Source organism: Camelina sativa, chromosome 20, assembly GCF_030686135.1.
Source record: "Camelina sativa cultivar CO46 ecotype springtype chromosome 20, ASM3068613v1".
Classification (NCBI taxonomy): Eukaryota; Viridiplantae; Streptophyta; class Magnoliopsida; order Brassicales; family Brassicaceae; genus Camelina; species Camelina sativa.
In genome coordinates, this window is record NC_141899.1 from 4,913,779 (window position 1) to 4,937,692 (window position 23,914).

Genomic DNA, 23,914 nt, shown 5'->3' on the forward strand with positions numbered 1-23,914 from the left:
TATATATATATGCATCGAAAAGTAGATATAATATTGTTTGAAATCGTTTGTTGAGGATCGACTAGCAAAGGTATTCGAGCCTGTTCACATGCGGAGAGCTATGAAAGGTAAGAGGTGGTGACAGAAGAGAGTGAGCACACATGGTGGTTTCTTGCATGCTTTTTGTAATCAGGGTTTCATGCTTGAAGCTATGTGTGCTTACTCTCTCTCTGTCACCCCTTCTCTCTCTCTTTCTCTCTATTTTTCAACTTAGAAGGTTAATTATAGTTTGGTAAAACGATCTCTGATTTGGTTTGATATATTTGAGGTTTCAGTTATATTATCATCAAAGCTGTCAAAGTAGTTCGAAGGTATGAGAATTCTGCAACCTCTCGTTTTCATTGTTTAACACTTTAACTATTATTTCGTTAATTACATCTAAAAAGATAGAATAATTTGTTTTTATATATATCAAATATTTTGCTCTGAACTGTAATTAATTAACGTTTTAACTCAGTACTATATATCATAATATACGTACTATACCATCTCAATCATGCAGGATTTAAGCAACAATAGAATTTTGGGGAAAAATATCTGTACTTGTGGACAATGGAAAATATTTTTTTTGTTTTTTTAACCTGAAACGTTAAAACTATAAATATTATTTACTAAAATTAAGGACTATATTATATATTTCCAAAACTGTTATTTATGTTAATTTGGACGTGGAGGTTTTTTTTTCTTTAATGTTGGAGTACTTCTTATGTCAATCTCAATGCAGTTGGACGTATGAATCTGCGTAGCAATCATATTTATTAGATTTAGAAGAATTTTGCTATATAGGTTATTTTGGTGTACCCCGCTTTTCTAGATCTTATATATGTATAGTATCATTGTATTTGTATCAATATATGTACGAGTTCATGCAGCATACTGCATACACGAAAGTTCGTAGATGGCGAACAACATTTCTGGACTATGGTCAACTTCACATTTACGGAAGACGGGTCTATAGTTTGTGGATGATAGACGAGTTTAATTTGCATACATAAACGTGACATACATGCATGATACATGTAATATAAGCTGTAAATTTTTCACATAGGTTAATATAATGGATGCTAAAATTTGTAATTTGTTCATATGTTTGATTAGGTTAATTATTCAAAGAATTAATACAATTTATTATACTATTATTCCATCATATGTTAAACCATTACCCAAAAAAAAAAAAAAGTTCCCACAAAATTAATTGAGCTAATTACAAAATAAATAAGAATCTAAAGTTAACTTTGCTCACTTCTCCTTTCTCTACATCAGCATCCACCTAATCAATTTTTAATTTTTTTACATAAAAATACTATTTTTAATATTCATTCATTGCATATTTATTACTTATAATTAATAATAATAAATAAATAAATAATGAATTAACTAAAATTAATTAAAATTTTAAAATAGTATAAACAATAATATATTTTTAGTAAATAATACAATAATAACTATCTAAAAATTAACTAAGTAAAATAAATAAAAATTTTAAAATTGTAAAATAATACTATAAATTTGTTTTAGTAGTAATGTTATTATTAAAATTATAACAAAAAATGATTATATTCCAAATTTAGAATGGGTTAATGAGTTTTAGAATGTAAGCAAATAAGTTATGTAATTGTATTTATAAAAATCTAAACATGAAAATAAAATTAAAGTAAAACATTAGTTTTTAAGAAACATATACCATAAAGATTTATTATTAAATTTTACTTATAAAAAAGAAAAGATTAATTACTTAATTTAACTTAACTTAAAAGTTTTGATCTAAAACAAAGACATTGTAAGGGACACATTATTTTTTGAAAAAACTATGAAATTTTTTTTTGAAAAAATAATCTATCTAAAAAACAAAATCACTGATCAGGAAATATAGAAAAAATGTTATGTAAGCCGTTACAAAAAGTGGCATGTGATTTGTGTAGCATATCTCATAAGATATATTATCAACTGGAGCTACAATTTTATAACATGATATAAAACATATATAAGAAATATATATATATATATATATATATATATATATATATATATTATCAAATGCTTTTAACCCAAAACATTGGCAAAAATAACATATTTAAAGTACACTATGTTTTTGTTAAGAAGACGAAGTTGGGGTTGCATCACAAATTATCATCTGCAAATAACATATGAGATTTTAGAAAAATATGTAACTTGGATTAATGAATAAATATTCATTGTGGGGTTTAAACATTTCATCATTTAAGTATTCTTGATTTAGTCGAAAATTTTATAATGGCAGATGATGCATTTGGACAATCTCATTGTAGCATCATAACATTAAAACTGTTCATAAAACTTTGTATATTCGCATTTAATGTAGGATATCGATATGTTTAAATGGTTTCCATAATTAGATCAACGATATATTGACGTTAGAACTTTTAAAATTATGTTTTCATGAGATATGAATATGGAATGAACTCTTTTATAGATAAAAGGTCAGAAGATTGTCGATAATATTATTGCGACACTAGACAATATATATTATCAGAGCCGGCCGAGAGGGGAAGTCACCCAAGCGGTGGATTCGGGTCCCAAAATTTTTTTTTTCTTTGAAGTTTTGTTGATGTATATGTGTAGAAAAAGCCTAATTTGGTAAGAAAAATATAAATTTTATCCCAAAAATTAGATTTTAGTATGAATTTGAGTCAAAAAATTAGACTTTTTAGTGTAAATCAACTAAGAAAAGGCCTATAGCTTTTTTTTCTAAGGTAAAAAATAAATATTTGTGTTACTCTAAGGCCTCTAAGTCGGATTGTGCGTAGGGTACCCAATAATACTGGACCGGCACTGTATGTTATATATAGATTAGTAAAGTAAGTACGGTATTTATATAGATTTATCTTTTAATCTTCAAATTATATATTCATATTCAATGATTCTTATTGATAAAAAATTTGAATAAAATTCCACCTAAAATCGCAAATAGATATAATAAAGAAATATTATCTTAAAAAATATATAGGTTATATATCACTGAGTAAAATAAGTTTAGTATATATATAGGTTTATACTACTCAAAAGCTGGAATGATTATTGATAAAAAATATTTTAAACTAAAGTACGAATTTTTATATATATTTTTCTCAGTAATAATGGGCCTTTAAAGCCCACTAACGTGTAAACTAATTAAAATTGAAGTCTTTTGAGTTTCTTTGTTGAACTCAGTCTAGTGGTGAGTGTCTCGTCTCGTCTCGTCGTCTTTCTCTCGCCCCGCATCGTTTTGATCCTTCAAAATCAGTCTTGAACGATTTCTCGTTTCGTTTCCTACCTTCGGAATCCAAAACAAAGGTATGGGTTCTTTATTCTTCTGATTTTATCAACTAATTTCTCAGACATTTTCAGTGTATATGGTCTTGAACGATGTGGGTTGTTGCTAGAGAAAATGTGGTTTGATGGTCTGAGTATTTAATCGTAAAATTGCAAAATTCAAAGCCTTTTTGTGGGTCTTTATGTTTCATGTAAAAGTTGTTAGCTTTTGATGGATTTTTTGATGATTCTCCCTTGGTTACTTACATGCCTGCGTACTGTTTGATTAAATGCCTGACTGAAAAAGCTCACATTTTTATCAGTCTGTAAGTCTTGGTAGATGTTTGAATGTGAAACCGGTTTATGATTTGTTTTGTTCTGAGTACTGTTAGATAGGTGGAATTGGTACGTTGCTGGTGCATTTATAAATAAAGACAGACCATTTTGTTTGATGTTCGTAAATCTAGAGATGTTCGTTTCAGAGAAGAACCTAGAAGTTTCTGTCTACTATCTTTTTCTTTCTCTATGATATTTTCAGTTCTGTTTTTGTTCCTTTACATAGCTCTGTCTGACAATGTTTTTGGTTTTGGTTTTGAAAGGTTGAAGAATGTTTCTCAAAGTCAAGTTACCATGGAACGTGATGATTGCAGCTGAAAACATGGACGCAAAAGGGCTGATTCTAAAGAGGGCTATACTAGTCCAGTTACTAGACGCATTTGCTTCCAAGAAAGCAACCAAGGAGCTTGGCTACTACGTGGCAGTCACAGCACTGGACAAGATTGGAGAAGGCAAAATCAGGGAGCACACGGGTGAAGTTTTGTTCCCTGTGATGTTCAGCGGAATGACTTTCAAGATCTTTAAAGGAGAGATAATTCACGGTGTGGTGCACAAGGTGTTGAAGCACGGTGTCTTCATGAGATGTGGTCCTATCGAGAATGTATACCTTTCATACACGAAGATGCCCGATTACAAGTACATCCCAGGAGAGAACCCGATCTTCATGAATGATAGGATGTCTAGGATCCAGGTTGAGGCTACAGTGAGGGTCGTGGTGCTTGGGACGAAGTGGATGGAGGCAGAGAGAGAGTTTCAGGCGTTGGCTAGCTTGGAAGGTGACTATCTTGGACCAATCTTTGAAGAGTGATCTGCTATCATTTCTTCATGTGGTGTGGGGGTTTTTGGGCAATCTCTCATGTCTATATAACTCAATCTTTAGTTAATGTGTGTTAGTTACTCTCTCAAGTCGTACCAAAACAATGAAAACCTTGTGATCTTTGTGAATGTAATGATCTTCTCCACCTGCAATCTCTCATGTTTTTTTGCTTTCCTCTTTCGTGATCGAGGTCAAACTGGATTGATAAGAAATATGCTATCTAACCAAAGTTAACCGAACCAATCTCAGGGCACAGATTTGTATTATATTAACCGACTTTTGTTATGTCTTTTTACCGACTTTTCTTCATTTTGTTTCATCTGTACCGTGGATTACTTAACATGAGAATAAATAACAACCGTAGGATCTTTCCTAAATCAACTAGGATTATGGGGTTTGCTCTCTCTTTATATATCGTGACAAATAACATCATCTAATTCATCAACTCTCGTTGATCCTCATTGTCAACCCTCGTTAATCTATATCTAATCAACTCTCGTTGTTGATCTTCATCTTCGTTGTCAACTCTCGTTGATCTTCATGTCAACCCTCGTTGATTAACAACCAGAAGCCGATGTTCTTCTTGTTAGAGTTCGGCTTGTCATCAAGGTATATACGTTATCTTCTATATCTATATTTTTCCTTACATGCTTAGCCTAGGATTTCTCTGTTTCATTGTTACTCTCTTTCTAAATATCTCGGGTCTTCTGCTTATACATATATATATATATATATATATATATATAAATATATATATCTTGTAAAATTGACTCAATCTGTTTCGTATTCTTGTAGGGATCAATATATATGACCGTGCTGGGACAAACGCAACATCTGATATCAACTCTCGTCGATGCTTTAACGATCAACCCTTGAGCTCATCATCAATACTCGTTGATGCTCTAATATCAACTATCGTTGATGCTTTAACGATCAACCCTTGATCTCAACATCAATACTCGTTGATGCTTTTAACGATCAACTGATCTCGTTGATCTCATCATCAACACTCGTTGAGCCTAATCAACCATCGTTGATGCTTTTAACGATCAACACTCGTTGATGCTCTCATGATCAAGTACTCTTCTTGATCTCATCATCAACACTCGTTGATCTTAATCAATTCTCGTTGATGCTCTCATGATCAAGTACTCTTCTTGATCTCATCATCAACACTCGTTGATCTTAATCAATTCTCGTTGATGCTCTCACGATCAAGTACTCTTCTTGATCTCATCATCAACTCTCGTTGATCCTAATAAATTCTCGTTGATGCTCTAATATCATCAACTCTCAGTTGATTCTTCAACGACCAACTCTCTTTGATCTCATCATCAACCCTTGTTGATAAACGAAGCAAGGTTCTTGCATTGGGTGGGGTTGTATTTGACTTTTGCCATGACAGGTGCGCTTGCTTGGCAAGTCTAAGACCCTAAATAATATGTGAGCCTACGGGTATAAGTGGAGTATCTGATCAACACTCTCGTTGACCCTCTCACCATCAACTCTCGTTGACCCTCTCACCATCAACTCTCGTTGACCCTCATCAACGTCCCTCGTTGAGTTTTTAAAAAGAAGGAACTTGAATCTATCTCCATAGATTTACTTTCTTGTTTGGGCTTCCAAACTGAAAAAGAAGGGGATGCATACGACCTTTGCCATGACATGTGCGCTTGTTTTGCAGGTCTAGAAACCCTAAGAAGAAAAAAAAAGATTCAAAGTTTGGTTTCGTGGATCGCAGGGTATTGGTAATATTCATTCTTGTCCTGGATCTCCTTCACCCTATACTGTGCGTCTCTCTTATTTTCCTGCTTTTTTTCCTTCTCCAGCTACATATAGTTGCATAGATAGCGCTAGTTAACATATAATCTTATAGAAATCGTGACTAAATTGCCAATCTGATATACCTCTTAAGCTCCTGATCAAGATCTCCCCAACGAAATTGCTTCTCCTTCCTCCTTGCAACGAAATTCAGACACGTTTTTGCCAACTTTCTCATTAATTCCAAAAAAAAATCTCAAAATCGGTCATATACATGTGGCTAATAAACTCCGATGTGTACTCTTTGAATATTACGAAGGAATCTATTTCTTTTATGAATCCTTTGTAGAAGTTGATTACCCAATACCCATGTATGGACTGAGTTTGGTTCATATAAGTTGTGTTGAGCCGATAAAAAGACATAAACAATTTAGATGAAATCTCAATTCGACATAGTCCATCAAATTTATACCATCTGGATAATCCATTGATATTCTCCACTTAGTTTTAAAGCTTTTGTTGTCTCTCTCTATAATATGTATTAGCATATCATTCTTACAACAAAAAGACAAATTAATGGAAAATCTCTTAAGACTCGGGTGCTGTCTCAGGAGTTTGTAATGGAATGGGATTGTTATCTTCTTTCTCTTTCGGGCTCTCGTCTTGTTTTTCTTCGGGTTGGGAGGCTACACCATTCTCTGATGCATCCTTTGTGTCGGTGCTGATGACCTTTGGAGATTTGTTGGATGGTTCTTGAGAGGACGATGAAGCTAAGATGCGACCTAGACCTTCGTATGCGCTCTTGGCATCCATAATTATGGTCGCCCCACCTGGATAACATCGGCCGAAGCATGTGGCACAATGTGGAAAAACCACCTGTATGAACAAAGGGCAATGTGAGTTACATTGCTGACTTTTGACTTGTTGATACAAAATTGAGATGTAAAACTGGACCTCAACAAAAGCTCGGCAAAGTGAGAGGAAGAGATTTGATTCACTGAGTCGGAGCATCCGAGTTGTATTGTATCTTAGTAAGGAGTCAGAGACAGCCTGAAGTCCTTTGATCAGTTCATGAGCAACAACGTTCTTCAGACTTAGCGGGGCACAAGGACGTAGTTCGTTTAAAGCAGCAGATACACCTGTGGACATAACCGGAATCATCAATTGCAATCAAACTGGAGAAAAAAGATCATCCAAAAGAGATACAATTTCATTTTGCAACATTTGTAATAGTGAGAAGAGTTAGCAAGGGTTATTATTATTATATCTTCTATAGTATTAGAAATCGATAATGTATCAGTCTCTCACCGTTTATAAAAACTGCAAGAGGCGGGTGCTCCATCAAGTATGATGGAGGTGTGACATCATCTTTGCTATCTTCATTAATACCACTTGATGGGAAGCCAACAGATGGTAGTGGAACCCATCTATGTGAATCCAAAACTAGCTGGAAGTAAAAAACATTAGGAAAAATTTATTTGAGAAACTCAAGAGTACAGCATGTGAGGTTGATTGGAAATCAAACACTGTTCGAGTTGAGTTCCATGCCAGAACAAAAGTTCAAATTTCGCATTCACCCACCTGGAAATTCTCAACTGCTGTACTCATGTTCTTAGAGAATAAGTTCAGAACGGCCCTGTGGAAAGTATGTGAGTTAGATAGTGAACTTGTACATAGATAAATAAAAGCATGACAAGAAGTAAAAGGGTGATAAAAAGAATTGTTACTCTTCAAAAAGTGGAGGAAGCAAACCCCGGAAGTCTAGCCCAACCCAACCAAGCCCCATCGCACAGTACTGTGTGGTCATGAGAAGAAAGCAAAATGTAAATCAGAGTTTCACAGTGAATCTAGAAGAGAGTACATGAGATGTAGAAGAACCCAACCATGCACTGATCCAAAATATTTGATAGAGATCCTCCTTCAGTAATCTTTGGAAGCATAATTTTCAGAGTCTTCAGGTGTGATGTTATTTGATGCATGGCCCAGCTAAACAGAAGTCCACCATCATAATTTTCTTCACTCCCCGATGTATCATCAGCAAAAATAGCTCGATATTGATTAACCACATCAAATAAGTGCATTCTGTGACAGTTTATCATGCCTTTCAAATACTCATAAGCATTTTTCTGGTCTAGATCCTCCAGAATTCCAGTGAGCCATGCTTCTCGACATCTTAAGAACTGCAAAGACAAATAGAACATTTCAGAATGAACAATTTCACAGAAAAAGAAAAACACTTTATATGTCAAAATAGTTCACCTGCAATCGCATTTCATACTCGCCAAAGACTCCTATTCGCCGTAAGTATCCAATAATCCGGAGACATTCTGGTAACTGAAATAGAGAGCATTAACAAAATATTGAGCCTACTAGATTGCTAAGCCTAAGCATAGTTTACTGAATCCAAACAAACTATATTCACATGAAACCTGTATATTTGAGCGTAGCTTCTGGAGAAGCTGTGAGAGAAGTGACTGAGTTGTTTGTCTAACTTCCGCTGCAAGTGCTTGGATGACAGGCAATCTTGACATTGAGAGAAGATTAGTTCTTAGGAGCTAAAACTTAGAGTTTTAGGGCTTAAGAAGGCAAAAAGTAAAGATATATTGGGAGAAAGATACCAAAAACACTCACTTGGGATGCATGGTCGCAAGTTTGGATACAAATGCTTCGAGGTCAAGAGCCTCATCAAAATTTCCGTTCCTCACACATCTACAAAAGGATAACAAATAATTTTGAAGAGAACTTGTACACATTTTGAAGTTTGATTAACGCCAGGAATAAGTTCCGCTTTTTTTTTCATGAAAGGCATGAGCAGAGATTGACAAGAAATCAGATTACACTTTTTGGAGATTGACAAGAAGAAATCAGATTAAACTTTTTGGCACGAGGTCTAGTAACTTACGTGTCCATAAGCTGAGGAATCTCAAGCAAGTCAAGAAGAGTGCTGTGATTTGCCAGCAAAGCTTGGTTCATCTTCCTCTTCTCCAGAATATTCTCAGCGGAATCGATAAACTCTGTGCAACCAGACGTTAGTTTTGGGACTTCGCCTATCTGCAACATGTGAAAAGTACAGACTTCCGACATCAACATTTGATAGAAAAAAAGAAAACATCTCCAAGGATGCAACTGCTACTAATGTCAGAGGATTTTTTATCTGAAAACATGGAAGCTCAAGCTACATTCCTAATCCACTGATTCATTCACCTATTCTCAATAGGTTAGCAGTCTGCTAGACTACAACACAACAAGACCACTGCGTCTACAAAAGTATAGAACCTGAAAACAAACACAGTTCTTCAGCTTAACTTGATTCCAATCGAAGTTTCTAATTACTCCACTCTAGACTATTGAACGCTCAAGAAACGACTAGTGCTAGTCCAACCTTTTCCACTAACATTTCCAAAAACTATTTCAGATCCTAGCAATGATACTTGCACTGTCACTAATCGTAATTTCTCTACCAGGATTCAGAACTAACCAAGTGAAGCAGTAGAGCTCGATTGACAAATGGAACGAACAGGTATAAAATATTTACCAGAGACTCGAGATGCTTATCAATGGAGGAAACTTCCTGACGGATCGCAAGCAAAGCATCAGCAGCGGTGATAAACGCGCGGTAATTTCCAACAGCAACCTCTTGCATTTGCCTCTGAATCCGCTCCGCATCAACTCGAAGCAACTCCGGCTCCTTCAAAATTATCCAGTAACCGATATTAAGATTCAGAAAAAAGAAAAACTCATGCGCGCAGAGATATCTAAAGAGAGAGGGATACCTTGTGGAGACGATCAAGAGTGAAGGAGAGGAGCTCGGAGACGTACGGTTGCTGAGTGGCGGAAGCGAGAGAGAGAAGACTCGCCGTCGCTTCCGGCGGAGACATCTCCCCAACCTCCGTTGCCATTTTCCGATCAGACTCTTGTAGCCGATGCTATCAAATTATCGTCAAAGAGAGTATACAGATCCAGAAAACTCACGATTTTCAAATGTTTCAGTGAGTTGTTTCCTGTTCTTGGATCTGAATTTTCTCTTCTATCTTCGTTAATTGAGTTAAAGAACCGAACCGGATTTTAACCGAAACTTGGTTCTATACGAATTCGGTTCGATTTGGTAAATAGACCAACTTTTTTTTAATTGCCGGCAAATAAACCAACCAACGTACCCGATAATAAGATTTACGTGCATTTCACTTTTGTTACATGTAAACTTCAATTAGCTAGATATTAAATTATCAATTAAGGGTAGGTTTTAATTCGCTTGTGGCTTCTTGATAAAACTAATAACCGATTCGGTTGGACACATTTGGCTACAATTTGCCGATTAGCTTGTTTTCACATGCCTAAATACTTTGATGTTCAATGTGTTGAGAGTTAAACTTGATTTTTTAATCAAGGTTAATTAAATCCATGTTCTAGAGTTCTCTCTAGAAATATCAAGATCTCCACCTCCTTAAAAAATATCTAAAAGTTCTAGAATAATGTATCACCTCCTTAAACATAAAAATTTAGATATTTACTTAGAACTATCTAGATAATTATATTATTATAGTCTAGATATTGTGTTAGAATAATCTAGATTAAGGATTAAAATATTCTAGATATTTTGTAATATGGAGGCTATAAATACCTCCTCCTACTCTCATTTGTAACTAAGATGTTGTGAAGTTGTTCCAAGTTAAAATCAAAGTAATAAAAGTTTTATTTTCTAAACTACTCTCTCAAATACTCAAAACACTTTCTCCATCACTTCTAAAAGAATTTACTTCCAACACAATGTTGCATTGATGAGAAAGCAATCTTATATTACACCAAAAATGAATAAACAATAGTATACTATATTAGTAAGCAGACAATATAGAGGAGTTCTTCACACTAAAGAACCGTTAAGAAAGATAGATAAAGAAAATATAACAAGAGAGATTAAAAAAGAAGAAGAAAGGAGAAGAGTGGCATCTGATGCCGTGTAGAAGTAGAAGTAAGGAAACGGATAAGGAGGTTGTTGCCCTTGTGACTGTCCCTTTGGGGATGGTGGCGACGGTGGAGCTGATGGGGGCGAGCCTTTTCCATCGGAAGAAATCTGTGGGGGTGGTGGTGTGGACTCAAAATAGTAAAACCGTGGCGGCGGTGGATGGATAACGGTAATTAACGGTGGCGGTGAAAGCGATTGCGAAAGTGGCGGGGGAGAGTGTTTGTGTGGCGGTGGAGGCGGTGGAGAAGTGGAGGACGGCAATGCGGGAGACGGAGGTGGTGACGACGACGTGGAGGGAGAGGGTTTTGAAGGCGGAGGAGAGCAAATGGTTGGACATGTGGAGCATTCACTAATGCAAAGAGGTGTAAGGACATTTGTTTGATCGGACGGTGATGATGCAACTACTACGACCATGACTAATGCAATGATGACGATGATGAGTCCCATGTTGATGATCTAAGAAGTTGGTGTTTGGGAGAGTGGAATAATGTTCATTGCTTAGTTTAGTTGGTTGGTCATTTATAAATTATCTGGTGGCTTGATACTAATAAGATGCTTTCTTGATGGATTGTGTTTTGCTGGAAAGTTAACAGTAAATTTTGAGAATATAAAAAAGACAATGTATGTTAAGCTTTATATGTTTTTTATTTATCTTAGGGTAAAGGTGCAAACATAGCTTTCTCGAATAATTGATTTCATTATATTTCAAATGACTTACGATATTCCTTTCTCAACTCATACTCAATAAATAATCCATTTTATGAAGCAACTAATCCTAGAACTAAAAAGTGTCACACACTCCAAAATTTTTGTTCTGTCATTATTGATTTATTGTTCTTTTTTATACTTTGCTTCCAAAGCTGGCTTTGTATCGATTCCATTTTATAAAGGTCACCATTGTATTGATTCGTTCATCTTTTAATCTTTTCTTATGTTAATCTCTTGTTCTTTAGGAGCCAAGTATTGCTTTTAGTTGTAACCGGGTGTTTTTATAAAGTTGAAACCAAACTAGTTTGAACTCTTTAGAGATGAAAATAAAAATAAAAACCCATGAAGCTTTCCACACAAAAATAAATAAAATCTATATCAAAATCATATTCTCTCACAAAATTAGAAATGAATTAAACTTCAGAAGAACATAAATAGTTTGAATAAATCAATAGCTTCGACTTAGTTATGCGACGAGAAGAGACACAATAAGCCGCCACTGCATTTTGTTCAATACTTTTTCATCCGAAAGCCAGAAAGAAAGGTGGAAGCTATCATGTTACAGAGATATATAATATTAACAAGGGTTAGGTACGGTTTTGGTTAAGTCATCTCATCATGGCACTTCACTTACCACTTTCTTTCTTTCTTTCTTGAGAATCAAGCAATCTTTCTATTCAGTTCCTCGTCAAAGTCTTGAAAAGATTTAAGAAGCATATGATCTTCAGACCCGGTAGTTATGTATGGCATCCTAATGAATAAGCAATTGAGCGTTAATTTGACTTGGTAATTTTTCAAGACTTTGTCTAGGTCTTTATATGTATAGTACTGTAATATTACCTGATTCATTGTTCATCCCCAAGTTTTTTAACCGGAGTAGCTCTGGAACTATTTCTTTTCCAAGATCTGGTCTATCTCTCTTCCTTAGCTCTGCACATTGTAGACACAACTTAGCAAAATTTGTAGCTTCTTCGACCGGCCAATCTGTCACGGCAGGGTCAAGCAGATCCTTGAAAGTTCCTTTATCGATTGCCCTCGACACATGATGAGCCAAACCCATTGGATTCTTTGCAGTGATGATCTGAAGCAGCATTATCCCTAATGAGTATATGTCTGATTTCGTGGTTAACTTTCCCGTTTGCTGGTACTCAGGGTCTATGTAACAGAACGTTCCTGCTGCAGATGTCATGTGGAACTGCGTGACTGTGTTAGCCACTGACGCGGGTACTAACCGAGCTAATCCAACGTCACTGATCTTGCTCACGTAGTTTTTATCTAAGAGTATATTGGCAGGTTTTAGGTCACGATGAACCAGAGGCTCTGGCTTTGCTTGGTGAAGGAAGGAGAGTGCAGTAGCGATCTCTGCAGCTATTTGAAACCTTTTCCTCCATGATAGAGGAGGCGAGTTTCCTCTACGGAAGAGTCTATCCTCTAAACTCCCATTTTCCATGAACTCATACACCAAACACCCATATTCCGGACATGCACCAAGAAGAAGAACCATGTGAGGATGTCTTATGCTACTTAGAACCTCGACTTCTTGTTGAAACTGTTTCTTTCCTTGAGCAGCATCAGGTCTCAAGACTTTGATGGCGACAGGAGTGTGATCAAGTGTGCCGTAATAGACTGGTCCATACCCACCTTCTCCTATTTTTCTGTTGTTTGCAAAGTTGTCAGTAGCCTCTTCAATCTCTTCAATAGAGTATCTTCTGTACCGGACATCGTTCTGTACCAAAGCACTAAGAGCACGATCTTTCTCCTGAGATTCTCTTCTTGCTTTAATCTCTGCTTGCTTTCTTCTTTGTCCTTCCAATTCCGCCATTCTCTGCGCTTTCTCAGCTGCTTCCATCGCAGCTCTGCACTTGGCCTTCTCCATTTCCGCAACAGCTAAAGCTGCCTCTTCAGAAACTCTAGCTTCCTCAAATCTTCTAGCTTCTTCCATTTTCCACAGGTTAAGCTCATTTGCCTTCAAAAACCAAGAGAGAGCCAGAAAGTATCAGAAGGAGCATAAACAAAAACATCCTCGTTAACTAGCTCTTGAACAAAGTCTTACTTTCTTTTTTGCATTAAGAGCTTCTTTGCAGGCTGAGCTATACATGTCCATGGTTTGCTTGAGTTCAATCTTTAACCTTTTCATCTCAGCTTCAATATCTCTCTGCAAATAAACCATTAAGTGGATACTAATCTTATCCATCATCATAGACATATTGCTCTACTGTGTTTAAACAAACATACCGTTGATTGTGAAACAGACTCATCAGAAGAAGCTGATGCACCAACAACGAGATCTAAATTCTCAGCAGTAAGATCAATAGAAGCACCCATCATCATCACAGAACCAACATCACCTTCATCAGTAAATGAGTTTCTTGCAGAAGAAGAGTTCTTTTGACATCTTGGCTGCCTAAAATCATAATTAAAATCCAATGATCCATTTGTAGGAATCTTCTGCATTTCTCTCATTGGTTTGTATCCATTGCCATCATGAGAATGCCTCTCTGGAGTTGAGTTCCTTGCATTACGCTGATTCCTACAAATGTCCTCAAGAAACATAACTTCTTTCATTGCATGATTTATTACAAAACCATCATAGTAGCAAATTAAGCACACGTTACAAAAGAGTACCTAGGTAAATGATCTTGGTCATTGTCAGGTGTATGAAACGTGGATGAAGGTGCACGAGGTGGGACGAGTGTGTTTGTGATAGGTCTTTGAGCTGTTTTCGAAGACTGGACTTTGCCTTTAGAGATGACATAGATGGAACAAAACTCAGGCATTGATTTGAGAACGGAAGCAGGAACGTCATGTGATTTGGTGAACTTGAGAGATCTTGCGAATGGGCTCTTTGAGGATGATCCCAACACGAGGTTGGTCACAAGGTTGTTGTTCACGTAATCCAATATTGCTTTCGCTACGTCTGTATCCTCTAGAATCACCTCCATCATTGTAATCTAAACATTGACAAAAGAGAAACACATCAATGTATGTTTTAAATGAAATGCTTCGACGAAATGCTTGAATGAGAAACTTATTATACCCCTTTGCGTGCACAATAACCTCTGTATGGAACAAAAAGCTGATTTATTTCATTATCATCAATGTTACCTCCATCTGCAACAACAACAACAACATTTGTTAAAGTTAATTTGATTAAGAAGATAACAATTATGAATTAGGTGAATGTGAATATGAGGAGAAGATACCTACGGTTTGAATTTTTAAGACGAACATGGACTAGAATCATGCTGGTGTTATTATTATTCATATTGAAGAGATGATCAACAGCCCAACGAACAGCGTAGTGACTGTTCTTGTCTTTGTCAATGGCGACAACCGTGGAGTTCACTGGTGCGTGGCCGTGGCCATCCTCCGATGGGTAAGGACGAGCCATTAAGTATATTCTAAATAAATTTTAGTCAGGTGTTACCAGACCTCTCTCTCTCTCTCTCTCTCTCTCTCTATATCTCTTTAAGGTCGTGTCTGGGAACAAGAAGAGAGGAGAGAGAGAAGAACAGAGAAAGAAGAAGAAGATTGTGAAAAGGCTTTTCTTCTTCTTCTGGATCTTTTTAACAATCCTCTCCTCTCTTCTTCCTGTTGTCAAAGTTTGTTTCTCCGACGATCAACAAACTTTTTTTTTTTTCTTTCCATTAGAACCAAAACAGAGAAAAAAGCGGGAGTCAAGGATTTATATTAACCATTGTTTTTTGTATAATCGCTTTTTTTAAGGAGGATTCTCTATTTTGTTATGGGGGTTGCTTCTTCTAGAGACTAGAATAAAACATGCAAAAACTTTCTTTGTTATACGGATTAGCTTTTAGATTGATTAATTAGCATGTTTGTATTACATATGTATGTATATAAATTTTGGTTAATATATCTAAACTCTTTTGAGATATTTTACAAAAACAACCATCAAGATATTAAAATCTCGCATGTCGGTTTGCATCTGAAATGTGGGTCCGAAAAGAAAAGAGTGGCTGTCACTGCTGAGTTTAGAGCCACTCGAGTAACGAGTGACGTACCCTGACAAATTGGAAGACTATGACATGAGTATAGCATTAAAAAAAAACATGTCTTTTCTTTTGTTTGAACTTTGAAGCACCATAACAACAAAAGTGTAAAAACCAAACTTGTTGGCTCATTCTTACTCACATTCCAGTAGAATACACACCAGAGAATGAAATCTCATTGAGCTGTGTTATACATTCATGTTTACCACTCATCAAAAGAGACTGGAAATAATTGTATAGAGTATGTGTGTATATATAATAACTTAAGTTTCTTCTATTCCCTCATATATCATCTGTGATCTAAAGATACAATAATACATTATGCATAAACAAAAGAATCAAAGTAAGTTTTAGTTTTATCATATAAGAGAGGAAACCCAAAAAAAAAAGAACATTTCCAGAGTCTTTTTTTTTTATAGGAATGAAGTACCCGCGAGGCCGTGATGCAATAGATTATGCGAGATAGTATCTCTTGCCTTCATCGCATTAGCCGATCTCAATGCATTTTCAGGCAAAACCTCATCATCAACCACTTCAACCATCAGCTCCGGCTCCATTCTCTCCTCTCTGATTTCACATATGTTATGAAGCACACAGCACGCCCCCAATACCGTAGGCAAATCCTGAAGCTTCACTTCAGTCCGTTTCTGAAGACACGCCCACCGTCCTTTCAACCTCCCAAACGCTTCTTTAGCAACTCTCTGCACATCACTCATCTTCTCGTTGAAAGCGTGCTGCGTCCACGTCAAGTTCTGTTGCGTGTATGGAACCAAAACCCAGTCCAATAACGGATGCCCCGGTCCACCAGCTACCCACATCCCTTTCAACAAACCTCCATTGTTAGCTCTTTGATACAACAACGACTTCTCCAACACCTGATCATCAGGCATTGACCCTGGCCATCCGATGCACAAGTCAGTAAAAACACCTTTCGGGTTCACAACCGCTTGAATCGTGATCGAATACGAAGTCTTCTGGTTCCTCTCAGTATGCCTCTTATTGAAATAAGCAGCTACACTAATCTTAGGAGCTATGATAGGAATGTGAGTGGTATACATAGAGCCAACAACGTTTGGTATACCCGAAACAGATTCGAACGTTTCTCTAATGTTTCTAAGAGACTCATCATCAGGCCATTGGAGATACTTAGGCATCAAAACATCTTTAATGGCTTTACATACCTCAAGAACAAGCTTGTGACAAGTCGAGATACCTAAACCAAACTTCTTAGATACGAGACGTAACGGCTCACCGGTGGCTAATCTCCAAATACAAACCGCGACTCGCTGCCGCACAGGAATCGCGTTTCTTAACGCGGTGTCTTCTTTAGCAACCGCGGAGTTAAGCTCGTCGCAGATTAACGCAAACGTGGATTTGGACATTCTAAACGCTTTTTTGAAATCCTCTTCAGGGTAATCCAATCGGCTACACTCTTCCCACCAAGCTCTGCTCCGATCTTTAACCCATAACCGTCTCTGTTGACCCGAACCCGTACCCGTACTTTTAACCGATCCGGATCCGGTTATCTCACTGCTCTCCGCCTCAACCTCGGAAGAAACAGCAGCAGCAACGGAAGCAACGGCGGCGCGTGAGACGCGTGACTTCTTGAGATTGATATCACCACTCTCTTCAGCGTCGGTGTAGTAATCGTTGAGATCGGAGTAGTAATCGGACATGGTTCTAGCTCTTTTCCGGTAATTAGATTGGAAATCGGACATTTCGCGGCGTGAAGCAGCGTTACGAGCTTCTTGGTCTTGTTTCTCGTGCTCCTCCATCAGAAGCAGAGAAGTGAAGAAACCTTTAAGCGTTTTGGTTTCGTTGCTTTTCTTGGAATCTACTACCTCAGCACCGTCGAAAACATCACAGACTTCTTCTTCTTCTTCTTCTTCTTCTTCCTCGTCTCCGTAAACGGCGGCGGAGGCGGCTTTCATCGAAGTTGTGTTGTTTCACGTTTTTGTTTTGAGTTCTCTCTTTTGGATTTGGAGTGGAGGAGAAGATTTTAATATTTTTGGGGTTTCATAAATAAGAAATTAGTAAGTCTGTATAAAAATAAAAAAAAAATTGGGGGAGATGGAGACGAAACTTGTGGGATGAGTGTGAACACGCAAGTTGACTTTACTAGGCCTATGCTATATACTCTTTTTTTTCTTCTTTTTAAATAAATTCTTATTATTTATTGCTCATTTTTATTCTTTTCTTTTTTTTTAGATAAAAAATTTAGACAGCAGTACAGAAAAGGCAGAACCAGTTTGATCCTTGTAAGAGATTCATATTTGGAAGCAAACTATGAGGAGTTTATAAACTTATATACTGTATGTCGGAAAATATAGAGTAAACATCGAATAATTTCATTTGGGTTATGAAATCTAAAACGTTAAACAGGTGAATACAAAGCTAATTTTGAATCTAGTTCTTCGAATCAAACCAAATTCTTAAATTGCGTGCTGCTTTTTTGATTCAAAGCGAAATTTATTGACTAACATTTACTGTTTTTTTTTTTCTCACTATTTTTAAGTATGTCTATTAAAAAAGTACAAATTAATTATAAATTGTTAGTATGCTGTAATTTTCTTAGAAATGCTAACCTTATTTATATGCTTTGGCCGCACTCTTTTAACTTTCTCATTTTGAACAAAATCCAAATGAAGCGATCAAAGTATTTTGAGTAAAAGATTAGGATAACAACAAAGAGATTAGTATCTATATATATATATAAGAAAAGATGAGCTATACTTAAAAAACAAAAACAAAATCTGAAGCAAAACAAAGGATGCAAATGGATGACTTAAATTAATAGGTTGAATAGGTTGAATGATTATTCATCTAGTTTTTTACCATTTGAGAGGCATAAGTTGGAAAATTTATTTAACCCACTCAACCAAAAAAGCTGGAGAAATGAACAAATTATAAAGGAAATTTGTAACATCCTCAAACTCTATATGTATGGACCACTTGAATTGTAGTCCATTAAAGGCCCATTTTGAAAAGAAAAAAAAAATATTGAAACGACAAGGGTTTGGTCGTTGAGTGAGGCCGTATATATGTATAAGCGTAATCATCTCCCTCTTCGTTTGGACAAGAGTAAAAACCTAGTCTAAGCCGCCAATAGAGAGAGAGAGAGAGAGAAGAATTGTTGAGAACCAAAGGCATCTACCACCACCGTAGCTACACCGTTAGTCACCGTCACACACCGGAGACACCAGAGATTGTCACCGCGCTCAGCCTGTGCTGCCGTGTGAAACGTCTTCACCGAAGAGGTAAGATCCGTGAACCAAACCTGAGAACTATGTTGTGTTTCATAGATTGTTGGAACCAATCTAATCACCAAGCTTGAACCACCGCAGATCTGTGCTGCCGAGTCCTCCACTTCGCCGTTCAGTTCGTCAAGGCCGTCGAGAAAGGTTGCAGAAAGAGGTAACAACGAAGCTTTACGTCTCTTGTTGTTGTCGTTGTTAGGTTTTTCGTTTATAGCTAAACCAATACTTAACCAACTAAACCAGAAAATTATGGAACGTACGTGCATGAGTTGTTTGTGGTGTCATGCATGGTTAATTACGTACGTTCTCGTTGACGATGGTTAATTAAATATTGGTGGATCGTGTATTATGGCTGGTTTAGGAGTTGGTATTAAATCGGGAGCATGTGATTGTGGAGTAAATTACGGTGTTATGAATTATTAGATTGTTAGTTTGATTTAATTATTAAGCTACATCTAATTAATTTATTTGGGAAACACCAACACAATTAAATTGGGTTGATAATTAGATTAAATCATGGATTATTATTGGAATATAATCTTTGATGTTTAATCTAACCATTACAGATTGAGGTTGTTGTTGGATCGGATTCTTTCGTTGCTGGCTTCTACTTGAGAATCAACCAAATTGCTAAGGTGAGGGCGGGATTTGCGGAAATACATTGGTTACTTTCTAAGCATAATTTCATGAATTGCTTGTATAGGCTTGGAAACTATGTGATTGGTTATGTCTATTATTTGGTATTGTGTGTTATGATGTGATGACTTGATTTATGATAATAGAAGTGTGATGACATGGTAAAATGATATGATGCATGATAGAATGAGATGATATACACAAATAATATTGATGTACGATGATTGATGATATGAGATTATATGTTGGGACACAAACATGAGATTTATTTTGTGTCTCGAGATGGGCAAACCTGAGATTGGTTTTGTGCCCGGTGTTTGGACGAACATGAGATTTGTTTCGTGTCGTGTGATTGGACGAGCTTGAGATTGGTTTCGTGCCATGCTAAGCTGATGAGATTTCGGTTTAGCATTGTTTGTTGATGAATGCACAAAAATGATTGATATGAGAAACATGGTTTAAATATTATTAATGTGTACTAGGTTGAGATTATGTGAAACCGTTATGCTTGCTAGATGTATATCAAAAATGTGGAGTCTGATTCTATGCTATGCAATTATTGTTGAATGTGAGTAGATTGTCGTCATTGTATTCCAGTGGGCAGTGTTGACCCCCTCACTGAGTAATTAATTACTCACCCCTCCTTTCTATTTATTTTTCTCAGGTTAGTTGTGTTCATTATTTGAATTTTAGAGATTGCGGTTTTGAGCCAAACCAAGAAGTCAACCCGTTGACCAATTCCGGATACCGAGTTCGGGTATTACAATTTTGGTATCAGAGCCTCAGGTTATGTCAAACCGGTTCCGACCCGGGAGGCAGTCCTGAGGAGGGTTACTAATTTGGCTTGTTTCCAATTTGTTTAGATGCCACCAAAGGGAAAACGTGGAGGACAAGCAAAGGGTGCTACACAACCAAGAGTGAGGGCCGAGAGCCCAGTGCATGAAGAACAGCCGGAAGTCGTGCATGTCAATGTAGCTCGGGCGGGAGAGCCTAATGAGATGGCTATGTTTGAGCAATTTCGTCGGTTCCAGGAATTCATGCAAAGGGAGCCAAATTTGAGAGGAGCACCAGGAGTGATTCCACCACAACATGATGCACCAGTGAATGATGCACCAGAGAGGGTAGCCCCACCTCCGCCCCCACCGGTCCAGGTGCAGGGTCCGTCATACTGGGAGGCTATGAGGAATTTGAAGGACATGGGCATGGAAACTTTTGGTGGAAAGTCTAATCCTATTGATGCTGACAACTGGAGGAAGAGATTAGAGAGGAATTTGGATAACACTAGGTGTCCACATGAGTATCGTAGGGACTTGGCGGTGCAATATCTGAAGGATGAGGCACTGGTATGGTGAGAAAAGGTGGTAGAACAAGCACAAGGACGGTATGAGCTGACTTGGGAGGATTTTAAGACCGAATTCTCAAGGAAGTATTTTCCTAGAGAGGCTATGGATCGTATGGAGAATGAGTTTCTGGAGCTTCGTCAAGGCTCAACTACGGTGCGAGACTATGATAGGGAGTTTGATCGACTGAGCAGGTTTGCTGGTAGATTCATGAATGAGGATGAGTTGATTCGCAGGTTTCTGAGGGGTTTGAGGATTGAGCTCAAGAATCGATGTGAGATGTACGACTATCACAGTAAGATTGAACTAGTGGAAAAAGCTGCTAATTTGGAGATCGGGTTGGAAAAGGAGATGAATCGAAACAAAGAAGCACATGCAAAAGCTACAAAGGGAACAATCTCTAGTAAGAAGACTTGGGATAACCAAATTGATGGACCAATGCAGGATCAAGGACTAGCGTGTGGTACTTGTGGAAAGTCACACCGTGGAGTTTGTTGGATAACTTTAGGAGGTTGCATGAAGTGTGGTGAGTTGGGGCATAAAAGGGAGAACTGTCCAAAAGGTGTTGATCATTGCCATAAGTGTGGGCGACTCGGCCACTATGCCAAGGATTGCAGAGTGAAACAATACAACAGAGATGAAGAGCAATTGCCACCATCACCAAAAAGATTAGCCTTGGGGAAACGGCTAGATTGATGTAGGATTGGATTTATGTTTGGAATTTGTTTCTTTTCTTTTACCTTTATAAGATTTTGGGATTTTCGATTTATGTTTTATTCAGTTATTGTAACACTACTTGTTATTCGATTCTTTAAAGGACAACTGAATCGTTTTAAGAGTTATGTTAAGAATGCCATAAGCTCGTTAAGGATGAAAACATAGTTGACGTGCAAACCTGAATTCGAGGACGAATTCCATTTAAGTGGAGGAGAATTGTAACATCCTCAAACTCTATATGTATGGACCACTTGAATTGCAGTCCATTAAAGGCCCACTTTGAAAAGAAAAAAAAAAATATTGAAACGACAAGGGTTTGGTCGTTGAGTGAGGCCGTATATATGTATAAGCGTAATCATCTCCCTCTTCGTTTGGACAAAAGTTAAAACCTAGTCTAAGCCGCCAATAGAGAGAGAGAGAGAGAGAGAGAGAGAAGAATTGTTGAGAACCAAAGGCATCTACCACCACCGTAGCTACACCGTTAGTCACCGTCACACACCGGAGACACCAGAGATTGTCACCGCGCTCAGCCGTGCTGCCGTGTGAAACGTCTTCACCGAAGAGGTAAGATCCGTGAACCAAACCTGAGAACTATGTTGTGTTTCATAGATTGTTGGAACCAATCTAATCACCAAGCTTGAACCACCGCAGATCTGTGCTGCCGAGTCCTCCACTTCGCCGTTCAGTTCGTCAAGGCCGTCGAGAAAGGTTGCAGAAAGAGGTAACAACGAAACTTTACGTCTCGTGTTGTTGTCGTTGTTAGGTTTTTCGTTTATAGCTAAACCAATACTTAACCAACTAAACCAGAAAATTATGGAACGTACGTGCATGAGTTGTTTGTGGTGTCATGCATGGTTAATTACGTACGTTCTCGTTGACGATGGTTAATTAAATATTGGTGGATCGTGTATTATGGCTGGTTTAGGAGTTGGTATTAAATCGGGAGCATGTGATTGTGGAGTAAATTACGGTGTTATGAATTATTAGATTGTTGGTTTGATTTAATTATTAAACTACATCTAATTAATTTATTTGGGAAAAACACCAACACAATTAAATTGGGTTGATAATTAGATTAAATCATGGATTATTATTGGAATATAATCTTTGATGTTTAATTTAACCATTGCAGATTGAGGTTGTTGTTGGATCGGATTCTTTCGTTGCTGGCTTCTACTTGAGAATCAACCAAATTGCTAAGATGAGGGCGGGATTTGCGGAAATACATTGGTTACTTTCTAAGCATAATTTCATGAATTGCTTGTATAGGCTTGGAAACTATGTGATTGGTTATGTCTATTATTTGGTATTGTGTGTTATGATGTGATGACTTGATCTATGATAATAGAAGTGTGATGACATGGTAAAATGATATGATGCATGATAGAATGAGATGATATACACAAATGATATTGATGTACGATGATTGATGATATGAGATTATATGTTGGGACACAAACATGAGATTTGTTTTGTGTCTCGAGATGGGCAAACCTGAGATTGGTTTTGTGCCCGGTGTTTGGACGAACATGAGATTTGTTTCGTGCCGTGTGATTGGACGAGCCTGAGATTGGTTTTGTGCCATGCTAAGCTGATGAGATTTCGGTTTAGCATTGTTTGTTGATGAATGCACAAAAATGATTGATATGAGAAACATGGTTTAAATATTATTAATGTGTACTAGGTTGAGATTATGTGAAACCGTTATGCTTGCTAGATGTATATCAAAAATGTGGAGTCTGATTCTATGCTATGCAATTATTGTTGAATGTGAGTAGATTGTCGTCATTGTATTCCAGTGGGCAGTGTTGACCCCCTCACTAAGTAATTAATTACTCACCCCTCCTTTCTATTTATTTTTCTCAGGTTAGTTGTGTTCATTATTTGAATTTTAGAGATTGCGGTTTTGAGCCAAACCAAGAAGTCAACCCGTTGACCAATTCCGGATACCGAATTCGGGTATTACAAAATTTGTTCAACTCTTTCATCTCCTATATTTAGTGGATGAATGAGTTGAATGTTATTCAACCAATTTTATTCAACTCATATTTTTTTTAACT

At 37.0% G+C, this 23,914-nt stretch overlaps 5 protein-coding genes, 1 long non-coding RNA gene and 1 pseudogene across 8 annotated transcripts; 3 read left to right on the forward strand and 4 right to left on the reverse strand.

The window, feature by feature from the left end:
- Positions 1 to 3,191: 3,191 nt before the first annotated feature.
- On the forward strand, positions 3,192 to 4,614 carry LOC104769436 (DNA-directed RNA polymerase V subunit 7). The gene is made up of 2 exons (XM_010493651.3): positions 3,192 to 3,351; positions 3,909 to 4,614. The coding sequence occupies exon 2, from the start codon at positions 3,917 to 3,919 to the stop codon at positions 4,451 to 4,453; it is 537 nt and encodes a 178-aa protein (XP_010491953.1). The 5' UTR covers positions 3,192 to 3,351; positions 3,909 to 3,916; the 3' UTR covers positions 4,454 to 4,614.
- Positions 4,615 to 4,924: 310 nt separating this feature from the next.
- LOC147918471 (uncharacterized) lies at positions 4,925 to 7,585 on the forward strand. Its single transcript, XR_015592637.1, has 2 exons — positions 4,925 to 5,071; positions 5,258 to 7,585. It is a non-coding gene; the product is annotated as an uncharacterized LOC147918471 (long non-coding RNA).
- Positions 6,653 to 10,265, reverse strand: LOC109124787 (conserved oligomeric Golgi complex subunit 8). Its single transcript, XM_010493652.3, has 12 exons — positions 9,997 to 10,265; positions 9,759 to 9,911; positions 9,126 to 9,274; positions 8,855 to 8,932; positions 8,653 to 8,746; positions 8,483 to 8,557; positions 8,107 to 8,403; positions 7,951 to 8,018; positions 7,805 to 7,859; positions 7,532 to 7,670; positions 7,178 to 7,362; positions 6,653 to 7,099 (listed from the first exon to the last, which is right to left on the reverse strand). The coding sequence occupies exons 1-12, from the start codon at positions 10,120 to 10,122 to the stop codon at positions 6,812 to 6,814; spliced, it is 1,707 nt and encodes a 568-aa protein (XP_010491954.1). The 5' UTR covers positions 10,123 to 10,265; the 3' UTR covers positions 6,653 to 6,811.
- Positions 10,266 to 10,975: 710 nt separating this feature from the next.
- Positions 10,976 to 11,851, reverse strand: LOC104769438 (uncharacterized). The gene has a single exon (XM_010493653.3). The coding sequence runs from the start codon at positions 11,631 to 11,633 to the stop codon at positions 11,085 to 11,087; it is 549 nt and encodes a 182-aa protein (XP_010491955.1). The 5' UTR covers positions 11,634 to 11,851; the 3' UTR covers positions 10,976 to 11,084.
- A 392-nt stretch (positions 11,852 to 12,243) lies between these two features.
- On the reverse strand, positions 12,244 to 15,665 carry LOC104769439 (U-box domain-containing protein 52-like). Of its 3 annotated transcripts, none has more exons than XM_010493655.3 (7): positions 15,098 to 15,665; positions 14,932 to 15,005; positions 14,520 to 14,845; positions 14,130 to 14,424; positions 13,948 to 14,049; positions 12,735 to 13,860; positions 12,244 to 12,645 (listed from the first exon to the last, which is right to left on the reverse strand). In XM_010493655.3, exons 1-7 carry the CDS (start codon positions 15,123 to 15,125, stop codon positions 12,632 to 12,634), a joined length of 1,965 nt encoding a protein of 654 aa, XP_010491957.2. In that variant the 5' UTR covers positions 15,126 to 15,665; the 3' UTR covers positions 12,244 to 12,631. The 3 variants fall into 3 exon arrangements, with proteins under 3 accessions (XP_010491957.2, XP_010491956.2, XP_087360854.1); XM_010493654.3 differs by having other exon boundaries at positions 15,102 to 15,604; XM_087504728.1 differs by lacking the exon at positions 12,244 to 12,645 and having other exon boundaries at positions 12,709 to 13,860; positions 15,102 to 15,542.
- A 491-nt stretch (positions 15,666 to 16,156) lies between these two features.
- LOC104769440 (protein ALP1-like) lies at positions 16,157 to 18,038 on the reverse strand. The gene has a single exon (XM_010493656.3). The coding sequence runs from the start codon at positions 17,833 to 17,835 to the stop codon at positions 16,318 to 16,320; it is 1,518 nt and encodes a 505-aa protein (XP_010491958.1). The 5' UTR covers positions 17,836 to 18,038; the 3' UTR covers positions 16,157 to 16,317.
- Positions 18,039 to 23,338: 5,300 nt separating this feature from the next.
- On the forward strand, positions 23,339 to 23,478 carry LOC147918472 (uncharacterized; annotated as a pseudogene).
- The last annotated feature ends 436 nt before the right edge of the window (positions 23,479 to 23,914 follow it).

Coding starts and splice junctions, on each gene's coding strand:
- LOC104769436 (XM_010493651.3), top strand. CDS start 3,917: ATGTTTCTCAAAGTCAAGTTACCATGGAACGTGATGATTGCAGCTGAA.
- LOC109124787 (XM_010493652.3), bottom strand. CDS start 10,122: ATGGCAACGGAGGTTGGGGAGATGTCTCCGCCGGAAGCGACGGCGAGT. Junction 7,860..7,950: donor CTTCCTCCACTTTTTGAAGA/GTAACAATTCTT, acceptor TACTTTCCACAG/GGCCGTTCTGAACTTATTCT. Junction 7,100..7,177: donor TTTGCCGAGCTTTTGTTGAG/GTCCAGTTTTAC, acceptor TTGTTCATACAG/GTGGTTTTTCCACATTGTGC.
- LOC104769438 (XM_010493653.3), bottom strand. CDS start 11,633: ATGGGACTCATCATCGTCATCATTGCATTAGTCATGGTCGTAGTAGTT.
- LOC104769439 (XM_087504728.1), bottom strand. CDS start 15,285: ATGGCTCGTCCTTACCCATCGGAGGATGGCCACGGCCACGCACCAGTG. Junction 14,050..14,129: donor AGTCTGTTTCACAATCAACG/GTATGTTTGTTT, acceptor GTTTATTTGCAG/AGAGATATTGAAGCTGAGAT. Junction 13,861..13,947: donor CTCTTAATGCAAAAAAGAAA/GTAAGACTTTGT, acceptor TGGTTTTTGAAG/GCAAATGAGCTTAACCTGTG.
- LOC104769440 (XM_010493656.3), bottom strand. CDS start 17,835: ATGAAAGCCGCCTCCGCCGCCGTTTACGGAGACGAGGAAGAAGAAGAA.